Source organism: Pantherophis guttatus, chromosome 13 (genome assembly GCF_059756535.1).
Source record: "Pantherophis guttatus breed Tessera chromosome 13, ASM5975653v1, whole genome shotgun sequence".
Classification (NCBI taxonomy): domain Eukaryota; kingdom Metazoa; phylum Chordata; class Lepidosauria; order Squamata; family Colubridae; genus Pantherophis; species Pantherophis guttatus.
Window position 1 is genome coordinate 2,136,512 of NC_142075.1, and position 16,588 is coordinate 2,153,099.

Genomic DNA, 16,588 nt, shown 5'->3' on the forward strand with positions numbered 1-16,588 from the left:
TGCTGGTAACAATTTACGCACCAAGCATAAAACAAGAAAATTTTTATAATTAATTACACAGGAAATTAACGGAATTAGAGGGCGAAAATATTTGTATAATAGGGGACCTTCAATGGAGTGGTAGACTCCAATTTATAATCCAATAAATTGGATTATAAAACAGTGAAAGAAAACAAATAAAAGATGAAAATTACCAAGCATTTTTGGAATTGGCAAGAGTTTAAACTAAATGACGCATGGACACAATTAAATATACAGAAAAGACAATACACTTTCTTCTCTCATCTACATAACTCATGGTCCCGCATAGACATAGCTTGGATGAATCCAGAATTGATCAATAATCTGGAAGAGATGGATATCATGCCGAACACCTGGGCGGATCATAGTCCCTTAGTATTAAAATGGAAAGGTAGGGGGAAAAAAGAAGAGATGGACATTAGGTCAAAGAATTGTAAAAGAGAAACATTATTCACAAATAATGGAGAAGGGATTAAAGATGTTTTTTAAAGAGAATAAGAATGAAGATACTACAATACAAAACCTATGGGACACTGCCAAAACTTATTTGAGGGGGATAACTATTGCGTATATGTCAAGGAAAAACAAAGAGAAGAAGGAACAACGAATATCAACATTGGAGAAGCTGAAAAAATTAGAACTATCACTTCAGAAAGATCCCCAAAACAGGGAAATCAGAAAGGAAATAGAGTTAATGAAACATAAAATTAATGTACTACAACAGGAAGAAATGATAAGGAATATAAAATTGGCAAAACAAAACTATTTTGAATCGGCAAATAAACCAGGGATATGGCTCGCCCACAAATTGAAAAAAGAAAAAGCTAAAAAATAGATACAATATTTATGAGACGAGCAAGGAAATTTGCACCATAGAATTGAAAGGAAAAAATATTATTCAAAATTATTTTCAAATACTGTATAGTCAAGAAAACATTAAAGAAGAAAATATCATAAATTACCTACAGGAGAGGAACTTGCCAAGTATAACAGATGAAGATAGGGAAATTACATTAACAGAGTTAAGAGAGGCAATTAAAAAACAGAAAAATAACAAAACACCAGGGACAGATGGAATTCCGGCGGAAGTAAATAAAAAATTTCAGAAAGTTTTGGAACAAATTATGTTGGATATATATAACGAGGTATTAGAGAAAGCCAAAATGCCAAATTCATGGATGGAGGCATATATAGCATTAATTCCAAAGGAAAGTGCAGACAATCAATTCATTCAAAACTATAGGCCAATCTCGCTGTTAAATGCCGACTATAAAATCCTGGCAACAATAATAGCAGAAAGACTAAAAAAGATATTAAATAAAATAATTCATTCAGATCAAAACGGGTTTTTACCCAAACGACAAATTAAGAATACAAGGATTATCCAAAAAAATCCAGCAGCCCCAGAAGTAAAAACAGGAGTCATCTCCAACATACAGTGGAAATAAAGATTGCAACAGCCAATATGTAGGACACAGGCTGGAAGGACGCATCCATAAACACAACTAGCAGTCAGAAGACATGATGAAAAATCTTTAATTTCACAACACATGGACAGAATTAACCAGAGTTTCAATTGGGAAACTGTGACCATCCTAAACCAAGCCAAGTTTAAAAACACTAGAGATTTCCTGGAAGCCTGACATTGTGACAAACCCACCACCAACAGACACATAAACAGCAGCTACCTACTGTGCAAAAAGGGAACAAAAAGACCAAAACTCTCCCTGCCAGCAATCGGCTCCCAGATGAGCAGAGTTTAACACCAAGGTCAACATCAGACTAACAACCCAGAAGTAAACAATACTGCAACCAAGGAGCTGCCAAACAAGCCAACAGTAAACAGCCCAATCCAAGAACTTCCAATACCACTCCCACCAACCCTGGCAAGCCATGAGAATACAGATGTCAAACATGAAGTGTCACGTTGCCATCACATGATGTGTTGTGACATTTTTTTCCCTTGACGGAGCTGGGGTGGGTGTGGCCTGCACATGACACATCCAGGCTGCGGGCTGCCAGTTTGACACCCCTGCCCTAGAACATCAACTGAGAGCAAACCCCACTCCCTGCTAGCATTGATGATGTTACCTAGTTTAGGTCATGAAACATCTGCAAGAAAACAACCCAGCTGAGAGAAGCACCAAGGAAGCCTCATTTCAACCCTGAAATATTCTTTATCACTGAAACAGATCGAATCTAAGCCTTTTATAGATTTTAAAAAGCATTTATGATTGAGAATATAAGATTATCTGTGCTATTGACGTTTATTTCTGTGATTCCTATTCAAATTCTCTATTTTTCTCCTTTTGTTTTGTGTAGCACAGACGCTTAAAAATTATCACTTTCATTCAAATACATTTAAATTACAACCTACCTCAGTGCAACCATAAGTAGAATACAAGCAAGACCAAAGGCTGAAAACACAATAAAAACCTGTTGAAAAAAATGTTATGTATTTACCATTGCCGTAACAACATTTTAGCCAAAGGCTAGTCCAATGAAAAATCCTACTTGTCCACTGAAGGTCACCAGAAAATGGCCAAGACTGGCCTCCTTTGGGAAAGGCCAAGGTGACCCCAAGGAGCTTTGGATGCTGAAAGGACCAGGAAAGGCTCTTCCCAAACCTGATACCGCTTCCATTTCGGAGTACACTTATTTCCAGATAAAATGGCCAATGCTTTAGAGCAGGGCTGTCAAACTCCCAGCCTGCTGGCCAGATGTGTCACGCACTGACCACGCCCAATTTAGCAAAGGGGAAAAAAGTCCGGAAAAGTCATGTGACGCTGCCCTGACAACACGAGTTTGACACCCCTGCTTTAGAGGCTCTAAGAAATCAGTAAATAAAAATATTGTTGCACACTTGTGTAACTGACACCGCCAATTGTGTCATTCAAACTCCAAACACTCCTTCATCTGCCAACCAGCAACTTGTCTATGGCATCCGTTATTTCTCACTGACCGGCTGAGCTGCAGTGGCCTAAAGCCCCCCCCCATTCTCATCCAGAATTCCCCAGGTAGGTGGGAGGAGGGAAAGAAAGCAGGTGCTGCTGTGATGGACAAGGGGAGAAAGCAACCCAAGCCAGGGACTACACTTAATCTCAACTCACATGGCCAATTTGCCATAGATGTGGGGCAGTTTGAAGGGGTGAGAGCCCCAGGGCCATAATCTGCAGAGGGTTGCCACCTCCTCCTTAATCTCTACCACAAATCATAGAAATCACAGCAATAGAAAAGAGTTGAACCACATAAAAAGTCCAGAGTGGACATAGCCACATTGAGAGAAGGGGTCCTGAGAGAATGAGCTGAGCCCCCATGTCCATTGCAGGAATCCTAATTCAGGCAGAGGCTGCTCCTCTCAAAGTGTTGTGGCCCGCTAGCGGCCAGCGGAGCTGGTAGCCGAGTCGGACAGTAAGGAGGTTGGGGAGGAAATTGGTCCAGTCCTGTGGGCTGGGGAAAGCTTGGACGAGGGCTCTGTGTCAGACGCAGAGAGGGAGTTAGACAGCAGTGAGGCAGAGGAACAGCTGGAGAAGACAGCTGCCAGGGTAGAACAGGGTAGACTCGGGAGTAAGGCCACACCTTGAAGATAATTAGCCACTCCCATAGGACATAAAAGAGGAGCGAATGGGGACTTCCGGTTGGCTCCGCAGGACTTCGCTGACGCCCCTCCGTGGGCGTCCGATCCCCGGTTTCGTAAAAGCCCCAGAACAGCCGAAAAACAGCTGTCTGGGGCTTGAAAACCCTCTCTCCGGGCAAAGGGGGAGAGAAGAGCCGGCAGGCGGAGGTAGAGCCCCCCAAGTGCCTTAGGAGAAATCCTGGGGCGCGAAGGGCGAGGGCTCCCTAGAAGCCTGCCAATCTGCTCCGGACCTGGGAAGACTCCGCTAATTAGCAGGCTAGAAGCCACGACCATTTCTGCTGACAACAAATGAGGGATTTTTAATTGCTGCAGGCAGAACAAGCCAGGAGAAGTCAGACTGCAAGTATTCACACTTAACTCCAAAGTGTATAGCCTCCTTCGGAAGTAACAAGTTAGCAATTTAAAATGGCGACTGAAACTTGAAAGGGAGGGGCGGAGAAAGGGAAAGTTACAGAAAGTTTCGTTTCCCTGGCAGCCTCTTGCCTGGAAAGAACTGCTGTGCTGAGAGAAGGAGGATTTTAAACGTTAATTTACGATTGGGAAAATTCTTGGACTTTGATGAACTTTTCTTTTTGGCTTCTGAATAAAATACAACGATCAATTTAAACTGAAAATGGCCTCAAAATCTGTAAAGACTGTTCCTATTAAAGGAACTGGGAGCGCTGGAAGCTCCCCAGCTCATACCCCTAGATTGCAAGCCTCTGCCCCTCTAACAGACCCACAGACTTTAACGTTTGAGATGATACAAGAAGCCCTACAAACTACACAAAATAAAATTGCTACTGTGATTAATGAAAAAATTAATGAAACTAATCAAAAAATACAGGCTGTTTCAGATGAGATTTTAATTCGGAACCAGCAGATTAGAGATGATATTCTATTGGCATTTAAATGTTTGGCAGGTGACATTGAAATGGTGGATGATAAAGTTGAAGAAATTAAGCAATCTACAGAAATTTTGGACAAAAAATTAGGAGAGACTCACAGCAAACTTGAGAGAGCTGAAGATGATGTAACGATGTTACAATACCGAGATATGGAATTTGCTTTAAGATTTAGAGGGGTGAAGGAGAATAAACAAGAGAACTTGAAAGAAATGATGTCAGAGGCATTGGCACAGTTGCTGAGGGAGACGAAAACTGAGCTGGGCTGGCAGATTGACAAGGTATATCGTGTCAATTCTTGGGTGGCTAGACAGAAACGCTTACCAAGAGACATTGTAATATATTTTACTACAAGGAGAGTACGCAATGAAATTTTACAGGCTACTTTTAAAAACAAGCTTCAGGTTGAAGGCCAGGAGGTGATGACAATGAAAGAAATCCCCCCCAAGATGCTGAGAGCGAGAAGGGACTATGCTTTTCTGGTGGATGAGCTGAAAAAACGTCAATTAAAGTACAGATGGGAGGTCCCAGCCGGTTTAGTGGTGACGTATTCTGGAGAGAGATATCAGCTTAATACAATATGGAAAGCAAGAGATTTTTATATCAATGTATTAAAGGCTGGGACACCCAAATCACCAGAAGGAAAAAGAAAGAAGTACTGGAAGGAGAGAGAGAAGAGCTACTGACAGTGGTTCAGGGGGGAGTTTTGACTGGTCAAGAAGAACCACTACAAATTCAGATGGCTGTTCAAGATGTGGAGTTAATTGATATTTTTGCAGAACCGAAGGATCAAAGACAGACCAGAGCAGCAACAGCTAAGCGCAAGGAAGAATTAAGACAGCAACAACAACAACAACAGCAACTGCAGATAGCAACCCAAGAAACTACCAAAACAGAAGCTGTGGGGGGAGCAAGACCTAAAGGTCAAATGAGGCAAGACCATCAAAAATTGCTCCAGATGCTTCAGAGGCCCAGAGATGGGAACTAGATTTTTGACTTGGAACGTCAACCGTTTGAATTCTCCACAGAAGAGAAGGAAAATATTTCACTATCTTAAACAATTTAAGAATGATGTAATTTGTTTACAAGAGACTCATATTAGGATACAAGATCAAAAATATTTGACAAATGCAAGATTAGGTATACATTATGTTGCAGCAGCATCAGAGAAGAAAAATGGTATAGTTATATATGTGAAAAGAGACTTAATTGCAAAATTAGTTGAAGCGGATGATCAAGGAACATTTTTAGCGATTGAACTTTTAATAAAAGGAGAAAAAACGCTTGTAATTGGAGTATATGCCCCGAACCAACAGCAAGAAAAATTTTATAACTTACTACACTCAAAGTTGACACAATGGAGATACAAAACTTGTATCCTATTGGGAGATTGGAATGGTGTTTTGGATGTAAAAAAAGATAAGAAGAGACCTAAACAAAACGTTTTAACAAGAGCAAAATTGCCCAAATCGTTCTGGGAGATGATGGACGACTGGGAGTTGAGGGATATTTGGCGTGAAAGAAACCCAGAAGAAAAAGATTTTACTTTTTTTTTGGATAGACATCAATCTTTTTCAAGGATTGATTTTATATTAATTACTAATGATTTCTTATCTAGGGTGAAGAACACGAAGATCTGTTCAAGAACATTGACAGACCATAGTCCAGTCTGGATGGAATTGGAGTATGGGAAAGGGCTTAGGAGGTCCTGGAGGTTAAATGATAATCTGTTTAGATAGGAAGAAAATGTAAAAGAGTGTAAAAAAATTATGAAAGAGTTTTTTGCTATGAATATGCAAAAGGGTACATCTATGGAAATGGTATGGGACGCAAGTAAAGCCTACATGCGAGGAATTTTGATATATTTGAATAATAAATATAGAAAGAAACAGGGGGCAAAAAGAAAAGAATTAGAAGAGGAGATTAATAAACAGGAACGGGCTTTAATAGCCAAACCAACAGATAAGAAAATTAAAGAGGCAATTAATTTGCTGAAGGGTCAGTTTAATATGTCAATAGCAGATCAAGTGGCAACCAACTTACAATATGCAAAACATAATACTTTTTGTAATGCCAATAAACCAGGTAGGTGGTTGGCATATTTGTTAAGGAAAAAGCAGAAAGCAAGGACAATAGAGAAAATAAAATACAAGGGTAAGGAGATTTATGAGCAAGAATTGATTAAAAAAGCCTTTTTAGAGTTTTATTCAAGGCTGTATACTGGTGATAAAATTCAAGATATAGATATAGATAGATATCTGCAGAAAGAGAATATTTGTATAACTTCAAAAGAGCAGAGGGATAGCTTAAATCAATTGATAACTTCCGAGGAAATTATGTTTGCAATTAAGCAGTTGAAAGTGGGTAAAGCTCCTGGAACGGATGGTTTGACAGCTATTTATTATAAAAGTTTACAGGAGGAAATGGCGGAACCACTGAAGGAATTATTCAATAATATACAACAGGGAGGAGAGGTACCTCCAACTTGGAAGACAGCATTTATATCGCTGATCCCAAAAGATGGGCAAGACTATACAGATCCTAAAAACTATAGGCCGATTTCACTTTTAAATACAGACTATAAGATTTTTGCTAAAATTTTAGCAAACAGATTAATGACAGTTATGCAGCAAACGATTCATCATGATCAAACTGGTTTTATAAAGGGAAGACAAATGAAAAGTAATGTAAGGCAAATTGTTAACTTATTAGAGTATTTGGGAAGGAACAACCAGGTCCCCGCAGTGCTAGTTTTTCTGGATGCTGAAAAAGTTTTTGACAGATTGAATTGGCAATTCTTATTAAAACTAATAGAAAGGATGCAATTTGGAGAACATTTTATACAATCTATTAAGGCAATATATCAAAAACAAACAGCGCAAATAATTATCAATGGTGGTTTAACAGATAATTTTAATATAGAAAAAGGAACAAGGCAAGGCTGTCCCCTGTCTCTGTTATTGTTTATTTTGACACTGTAAATTTTATTAAATAAAATATGTGGGACTGATATAATAAAGGGAATCAGAATTAGACAGCATGAATATAAGTTACGAGCATTTGCGGATGACCTGGTGGTTACCTTAGCCCAACCGGTACAATCGTTTACAGCCTTGATGGATATAATCTGCTCATATGGACAAGCATCTGGTTTTAAAATAAATACAGCTAAAACAAAGATAATAGTTAAAAACATGGACAGAAGCCAGAAAGAAGAGATAGAAAGGTTAACAGGATTTGAAATAGTTAAGAAGGCTAAATATTTAGGGGTTTATATTATGACCGCAAATATGAAATTATATCAACATAATTATGAACCGTTATGGCAAAAAATACAGAAAGAGATGGAAAATTGGAAGAAATTGCAACTGTCTTTGCTGGGTAGGATAGCCGCTATAAAAATGAATATCTTACCAAGATTCTTATTTCTTTTTCAAATGATACCTATACTTAAAAAAGATGAAAATTTGAAGGAATGGCAGAAGGGCATAAACAAGTTTGTGTGGGCAGGGAAGAAACCACGAGTTAATCAAAAGATAATGCAAGATACCTAATGCAAGAAAGAGGTCGTCTTAAAATGCCCAACTTAAGACTGTATTATAAGCTGCTACCCTCTCAGCAATTACAGATTGGATAAATTTAACGGAGGAAAATACTGAATATTGAAGGATACGGTCTGGTCTACGGCTAGCATGCTTACCTATTGTATGACAAGGAAGTAGATAAGACTTTTAAAAGTCATATATTAAGAAATGCTCTACTGCGTGTCTGGAAAAAGTATAAATATAAACTAAAGGATAAGTTACCAATATGGACAGTACCCAGACACGCGATAGAGAATATAAATTTGGAGCAAAAGCAAGATAAGTTTACATATAAGGAACTCCTTTATAAGGAAGGAGTTAGATTACAATTAAAATCTATGGAGCAATTAAGAGAAGGAATTATTAAGACTTGGTTTCAGTATGGTCAGCTGCAGGCCAGATGGAGAGAGGATCAAAAAACTGGTATTTTGCAGCAGGATGAGAATTTGATAAAGCAAATAAGAGATAAAGGTCAAATGCATATTAAAAGGTTGTATAATGTATTAGTGGAAATAGATTCGGAAACAGAGCTAGTCAAGGATTGTATGATAAAATGGGCACAAAACATAGGTGAACCAATAATGACCTGATTTTTGTCTCTGGACAGTGGCTGAGTGATCTCGAGATAGGGGACATAGTCATCGAGCCCTTGTCATGGTCAGATCACTCTCTCCTTCGCCTTGACCTTCGAACCGCTGCACCCCGCCGCAGGGAGGCGGAACCGATGAGTTGGTACCGCCCCAGGCACCTGATGGAACCTGATAGGTTCCAGACGGAGCTTGGGCCAATTCCTGAGGTTCTGGCTCACGCCTCGACTGGAGACCTAGTGGCCGCCTGGGATAGGGCGGCCGCTGGAGCTCTGGACCGAGTCGTGCCTTTGCGGCCTCTGACCCGGCGTCGATCTCACCTGGCTCCTTGGTTTACTGAGGAGCTGAGGGAGATGAAGCGCCGGAAAAGACGCCTAGAGAGTAGTTGGAGGGCCAGTCGTACTGAATCTGACCGGACACTGGTAAGATCTCATATTAAGAATTACCTAGTGGCAATAAAAGCAGCAAAATGCACTTATCTTGCTGCTCTTATTGCGTCATCAGATAACCGCCCGGCCGCCCTGTTTAGGGTGACCCGCTCCCTGCTCCACCAGGAAGCGAGGGAGGACCCCTTGGAGGGAAGAGCCGAGGATTTTGTTCAGTATCTGTATGACAAAATCACTCAGATTCGGGAAGATCTGGACTCTGACTGGGTAGACCCAGCGGGGATGACGGGGGCAGGTCCTGAGAATGTTATCTGGGATGAGTTTGATTCTGTGACCCCTGAGGACGTGGACAGGATTCTGGGTAGACTGAATGCGACCACATGTTTGTTGGACCCATGCCCCTCCTGGTTAGTGCTGGCTTCCCGGGAGGTGACGCGAGGCTGGCTCCAGGGGATTATAAATGCTTCATTGGGTGAGGGTGTCTTTCCTGCCGCCTTGAAAGAGGCGGTGGTGAGACCTCTCCTCAAGAAGCCTTCCCTGGACCCGGCAACATTGGCTAACTATCGTCCAGTCTCCAACCTTCGCTTTGTGGCGAAGGTTGTTGAGAGTGTGGTTGCACGACAGCTTCCCCGGTACCTGGATGAAACGACGTATCTAGATCCGTTCCAGTCGGGTTTCAGGCCTAGGTACAGCACGGAAACGGCATTGGTCGCGTTGGTGGATGATCTCTGGAGGGCTCGGGACAGAGGTTGTTCCTCTGTCCTGGTCCTATTAGATCTCTCAGCGGCTTTTGATACCATCGACCATGGTATCATGCTGCACCGGTTGGAAGAGTTGGGGGTGGGAGGCACCGTATTACGGTGGTTCTCCTCCTTTCTCTCCGACCGGTCGCAGTCTGTGTTGACAGGGGAGCAGAGGTCGACCCCGAGGCCCCTTATATGTGGGGTGCCACAAGGATCGGTCCTCTCGCCCCTTCTGTTCAACATTTATGTGAAGCCGCTGGGTGAGATCATCCGTGGTTTCGGGGTGGAGTACCATCAGTACGCTGATGACACCCAGCTGTACATCTCCACCCCAGACCACCCCAACGATGCCCTTGAAGTGATGTCCCGGTGCCTGGAGGCCGTACGGATCTGGATGGGGAGGAACAGGCTCAGGCTCAACCCATCCAAGACCGAGTGGCTATGGTTTCCGACGTCCCGATATAGTCAGCTGGTGCCATCGCTGACTATTGGGGGCGAAGCATTAGCCCCCACGGAGAGGGTTCGCAACTTGGGCGTCCTCCTGGATTCACGGCTGTCTTTAGAAGAGCACTTGACGGCCGTGACCGGGAGGATTTTTCATCAGGTCCGCCTGATTCGCCAGTTGCGTCCCTTTCTGGATCGGGACTCGTTACGCACGGTCACTCATGCCCTCGTCACCTCCCGTCTGGACTATTGTAACGCTCTCTACACGGGGCTCCCCTTGAGGAGCACTCGGAGGCTCCAACTGGCGCAGAGTGCGGCCGCGCGGGTGGTGATGGGAGCAACGTGGCGCTCCCATGTAACGCCTCTCCTGCGCGAGCTGCACTGGCTCCCGGTGGTCTTCCGAGTGCGCTTCAAGGTCTTGGTTATCACCTTCAAAGCGCTCCATGGCTTAGGACCTGGCTATTTACGGGACCGCCTGCTGCCACCAATAGCCTCCCACCGACCAGTACGCTCCCATAGAGAGGGGCTCCTCCGGGTGCCGTCGGCCAAACAATGTCGACTGGCGGCCCCCAGGGGGAGAGCCTTCTCTGTGGGGGCACCTACGATCTGGAACGAGCTCCCCCCGGAGATACGGAGGATTCCGGATCTGCGTACCTTCCGTCGCGCGCTTAAGACGTTTTTATTCCATCAAGCTGGCCTGACCTAAACTTTTCCTCTTTTAAATGGAATTTTAAATTTGGTTTTAATTTATTGGGGTTTTAAAATGTCTCAGCCAAATTTATTTAATTAGTTTTATCTCTATTTTAAATTTTGTATCTACATGTTTTATTTTATGGCTGTTCACTGCCCTGAGTCCTTCGGGAGTAGGGCGGTATACAAATTTAATTAAAAAAAAAAAAATAATAATGTTGGATACATGGGAAAAGATATGGGTAAGATTTACACAAGCTCAAAACTTAAGAGAGAACTTTTACAAAATGTTTTATAGATGGCATTTAGACCCAAAAAAACTAGCCTGCATGTATCCAAATTTACAACCCAAGTGTTGGCGATGTGAGTGTGAAGATGCTACATATTTTCATATATGGTGGACATGTAAAAAAATTAAGGCTTTTTGGATTAAAATATGGTGGATTATTCAAAATATTTTAAGGAACAAAATTAAATTTACACCACAGTTTTTTTTGTTGGGAATAGTCACGGATTGTACTGTAATAGAGACTAAGTTGGTTTTGAATTTAATAACAGCTGCCAGGTTACTAGTGGCACAGTACTGGAAGAAGGAAGATCCACCTACTATTGAGGAATGGACATTAAAAGTTGTGCATCTGGCTGAAATGGCAAAAATTTCATCATATCTTAAAGATCATTCAAATGAAAGATACATATCAGAATGGAGAAGATGGATTGACTATATGCAAAAAAAGTATCCAAACAAGAAGATTCATATAGCTTATGAATGAAATATTTTTAAGTAGCTTATGTTTATAGTTTTTGAGCTATAAGGAGTTAAAGACTTAGGGAGAATATGAATGTAATAATTTGTTAGCATATTTTAGCTTTATGTTTGTGAATGCTATACCCTGTGCCTGTTCTGGGAAGTCTAGGGAGGGGGGTGGGGGGAAGGGGGCAGGGGGAAAGGGTGTGGGGGGGAAATGTTTGTATTTCTTATAAAACTTTTCAATAAAAAAAAAAAAAAAAAAGAGGAGCGAATGGGATGTGGGCTTTTGCAGGAAGCAATTAGTTCATCTCGCTTCAAAATTGGAAAGTTCTGTTTGTGACTCTAATACCGCAAAATGCGGTAGATTGTAAGAATGATCACTTGATCTAACAATGTAATTTTAATAGCAGTTAACACTGATTGGGTAGATGCAGGGGCGACATTATAATATAAATTTAATTATATTTAAATGGTACTTTAAATTATTGTATTTTATCCCGATTTTATTTTAGATCGTATTTTATTCTAATTGTATTTTAATTGCGAGTTATTCCAATCTTACTTAATTTGTTTTACCAAACCTTTCTAATGATTTGTCTTTGTAATTCTGCACTTGATATGGCCCAAAGGGCTAATCAATAAATAACATTGAAAAAAAATTGACTCTAATAGACTCGGTGCCAAATTTGGCATTGCTCTGCATTTGGAAATTGGTTCTCTGGCAGCATTCTAAGTGAGATAAGATGGGGGTTGATAAACATTCCTCTGAAAGACTGTTTGCCAAAGCCTTTACTGGGATTAAGATTTTACTTTCTAAGGAAGCCTCGGTCAGAACACAAAGACGCCCCGCAGAAGGGAGCCCAGCCTCACTGCTCCCCCAACTCAAGAACCAGAAAGCTGAAGAGGACCACAAGACCTATCCATGCTCCCTTTCTGCAACCTGCAGGAAAACCCTCCACCCATCCAGGAGAGGCAGAGGAGCTACCCAGCCATCCTCTGCCCACCTTCCAGCTCCACACAGACCGCAGGCTTTTCAGACCTCCTGGCTGCTCCCAGCATGATCGGCGGGGGTGGCTGCCAGTGCTTGGAGGGCCTGATTTTAGCACCCAGGGACTGATTTTAGCACCCAGAGCCCACCAGACCAGGGCGTTCCTTTTGGTAGTCCTGGAAGGGCACTGCTCGAGGCTATCCTGGTTCAGGGGTTGGTGCTGACAAGGTCAATTCCAGCTCTCCCTCAGAATCCTAATGCCATGCATCCTGCCCCCTAGGCAGGTGCTTTGGCAGCCTAGCATGTCACTTGGACTCGGGCCTTGACTGCCCCACTCCCTGACCTAGGACAGCCTTTGGAGACCACCCAGGAGCTGCGGCCGGTTCAGAAAGTACTCGCAGGACTCCCATGGCAGGGTAAACCTCCTCCTAAACTACTTATCTCCAGGAGGTGGTTAGGAGAAGTGGGCCGAGGGCAGTCTTTTTCTGTTGTGCCCTCACATTCTGGAACTTACTTTCTGAATGACCCCTTCCTCATGGCATTCCAAAAACCACCCAAACACCCCAAGCCTTCGCCTGGCTGCTCGAGGGATGCACTGTTTTGCATCAGCTCCTAAAAACAGAAACCTTCAGAGAGTTTTCTAATTGAAGTGATTCAATGGTAAGCCTTCTGAAATATTCAACATTAGAATTACCTGATGGGTCTGAATATGCAAAAAGAAATTATTTCTCCTTGTAAATTTGCTTCTGTCAGGTAGCTGTATCGGAGCCACCTGAACTCCAAATGGTCCCGTCCTTTCTCACCTGACTGGGCGAGGCCTCTGGGGGGCTTCCAGGCCGCCACATAAAGTCCCGCTCGGTTTGCACGCTGGTGTTGCGCTGCTGAAGCGGAGGACAGGCCGTGCTGGTGCCCACTTCCACCTGAGCAGCAGAGGCTGTCTGCGTGGCTGCTGACACGGGGCCTGCTGAGTTTTCCAGGTGCTCGCCTGGCACCTGGGTGCTCTTGCCATTGCTGGATCCAGACTCTGGGACAGTCTTTTCTTCTGCTGTGCCCATATGCCCCTTCTTTGGGGCTCTCCGATTCTCCCCCTGATGAAGTGGGGCAACGTCAACCTCCATGGCCTCTCCCACTTCAGCGGAGCCTACTGCCTGCTCTTTAGCAATCAGCTCAGAAGACGGGACTTGTCTGCAACCCAAGGAGACACACTTCTGCTGGTCCTTCCAGGTTCGTGATGGCTCATCTTCTTCTTGGGAACTTGGAAAATTGAACAAGTCACCCCTAAAATCAAAAATAGTAACAAAAAAGCAACTCTGTTGCATCAGATGCAATATCCTATCTAAACTGATCACCTGTTTCCAACAATAACAGCCAACAGGCCTCGATCCATCCCTTGAACTTCCCTTGCATCTGCTGCCTCTATGCAATGTAGTTTCCCTAACAGCATGATTTTCTATTTATTAAATTTATATGCCACCCACTTCACAATCAAGCGACTCTGGGTGGTTGATGCTTGGCTGTGAGCAAGCTCCTTCCCCATCGCCTAGCTTTCTTGTGAATCTACCCCACAGAGGCAATCATCTCAGGAGGCACCAGAGAAGACGAGCAACGGACCATCCCGGACTCTTCCCTTCAACCAGAACCCTAACTGCAGCCTACTTGCCATGGCTACCTTCTCCCTAAAGCTGGAGTCTCTTTCATTCCAGAGGAGCAGCATAAGAAATGAAGCTGGACATTACTCTCTGGCCATATGAAACCGTTCTGCAAAATCAAAGACTGCAACTCTCAAGGCTGAGGAAATGCAGCAAAAGTCTGCTCTCCAAAGGGAATGTTGTGGTCCACTAGCAGCCTGGTATCTGGCAGCGGAGTCAGACAGTCAGGAAGTTGGGGAAGACAATGGGCCAGTCCTGGAGTCAGGGGAAGGCCCAGACGAGGGCTCTGCATCGGAGGCAGAGATGGGGCCAGGGCCATCTGGGAGCGATGCGCGGACTCCTGAGCCTCCAGAGGCAGACAGCAGAGAGGCAGAGGAACAGGAGGAGCCTGTTCCTAGTGCACGCATGGAAAGAGCTGCCAGAAGGCAAGAGCAGCTGAAGAAAAAAGGACAACTTGGGAGTAAGGCCAGAAGATGATTGGCCACTCCCATAAGGCTTAAAAGAGCAGCAACGTTGATTCCCGTGCTTCTTGTCAGCGTCTCTTGAACTTTGTGGGGAGTTGCCAAAGACATCAAAGGTTGGTGATAAGGCTGAGGAACTTGTTATTAAGAATTTTGTTTTGGACTAAGCTGAGAATGAATTAATTCTCAGCTGTTTTAATAAAATAAGTTCGTTGAGGACTGAATTGTTTGGTAATCACTACTTGGGCCTCGGTCACAACAGGGAGCAAGGAAAGGTTCAGGAGTCAACTCCCAAGTTTTGCAGCTCCAGGCCTGTTTCCTTTTCTGAATGAAAGCAGCTTCTCTAGGTGCAATCTAAGTGCAGCTTCTAGGCTGCATTTTTGGGAAACTCTTGCCTCACGCATTCCACATATGACTCACGGGGTCATTTGGACAGCAAAGGGCCAGCTTTGGAGAAACTAGCAGCTCCTTGTCATCAGCCCTATGAGCCCTTGCCTTCCCCTGTGCATCTCTGGCTACAGCCTTTTCCTACTGCAAGGACAATCTACCCACAGCTCTGGGGCATCTATCTATACCACTGAAACTCTTTGTTACTGTAACCTTCAAGTGAGCAAAATAGTGCATCGCAGGACAACCATTTTTTAATTAAGGTCCTCCCATGGGCTTACAGAAGGCATCCAAAATCTGAGATCCTGGAGCTTCCGGTTGACGTCACGGTGATACAGACACAGAGGAATGGGTCTCTGCGTTCCTTGTGCTGAACTCATGTTTGTGGGCTCCGAAGGGAGCCTAAGCCGCCCTGAAGGGGTGGTGAAGCAAAGAGGAGCACCCTGTGAGGTCAGGGAGAGTGGCAGCTCTCCTGTCTGGCCCGGGTTTTTTTTTCCTCTCAGTCACAGCAAGAAGCAGCAGCCTAAAGATGGCTGGGACAACTGGAGAATAACAGTTAAGATTGGTGCAGGAGAGAAGAAGGTGAGCCATGGTGGAACTGGGGGAGAGGATTTTCCTTTTGCTTTAAATTGAAACCCAAGAAATAATTTAGAGCTATTTGCCCAGAATTGAGTATTAAAGCGGTGCCTGAGCATTTTGGGACGTTTTGGGGGTGGGGGTGGGAGGGAAATACCTAACCGGAAATGGAAGCTGTAGGAGAATAAACAACAGACTATGAGATAAACAGGAAAGAAGCAGTACTGGGAAGGTATTTCTTAAGCGTTGGAATTATCTCTATATAAAACTCTGTATTCTTTTTCCCCCCTCAGGTGACATGATTAGACGTTAGACAGGAAAGAAAGAAAAAGTTTTTTTAATATAGGGTGATATGATTAAAAGCTAGATATGATTAAAAGCTAGAATAAGTGATAAAATGAAAGTAATGAGAAATAGATGGAGAATCCGGAAGCAGCACAGCGTGACTGGCTGGGAAAATGCCAGGCTCCAACGAGCTTGGCGAAATCCAGCCAGACAAACTGTCACCGGGGGGTCTTCGGACCGAAACTGTCCTGTAGGGACAGTGAAGAAGGAGAGGCAGCTCAGTGTCTAAAGAGGGACAGGCAAGTCCCTTGGATAGCCTTAGAAACTCTTCAATCCGGTGACGGGGACAGCAATCAGGGTGAATCGCCATGAAGCTGGAGCCTCTGAAGCAAGCGATGTGCAGGAGGGAAGATTTGAACAGAGTGTCGGTGCTGGGTGAGTGATTGGCCATCCACAGACAATAAAAAGAACTTCAAATATTTTAAACTATTAAACTTACCCCGGCATGGAAATAG

General features: G+C 43.5%; 1 protein-coding gene across 3 annotated transcripts in view; it reads right to left on the bottom strand.

Annotated features, from left to right (window-relative positions):
- TP53BP1 (tumor protein p53 binding protein 1) overlaps positions 1 to 16,588 on the bottom strand; it is a 53,842-nt gene that overhangs the window by 13,513 nt on the left and 23,741 nt on the right. For all 3 annotated transcript variants that reach the window (XR_015729752.1, XM_087877832.1, XM_087877833.1), the window contains one exon: positions 13,519 to 13,993. Coding sequence is in view for 2 of the 3 variants with exons in the window: in XM_087877832.1 (XP_087733958.1) it covers positions 13,519 to 13,993 (475 nt within the window). In the remaining variant the exon portion in view is untranslated. The remainder of the gene's footprint in view (positions 1 to 13,518; positions 13,994 to 16,588) is intronic.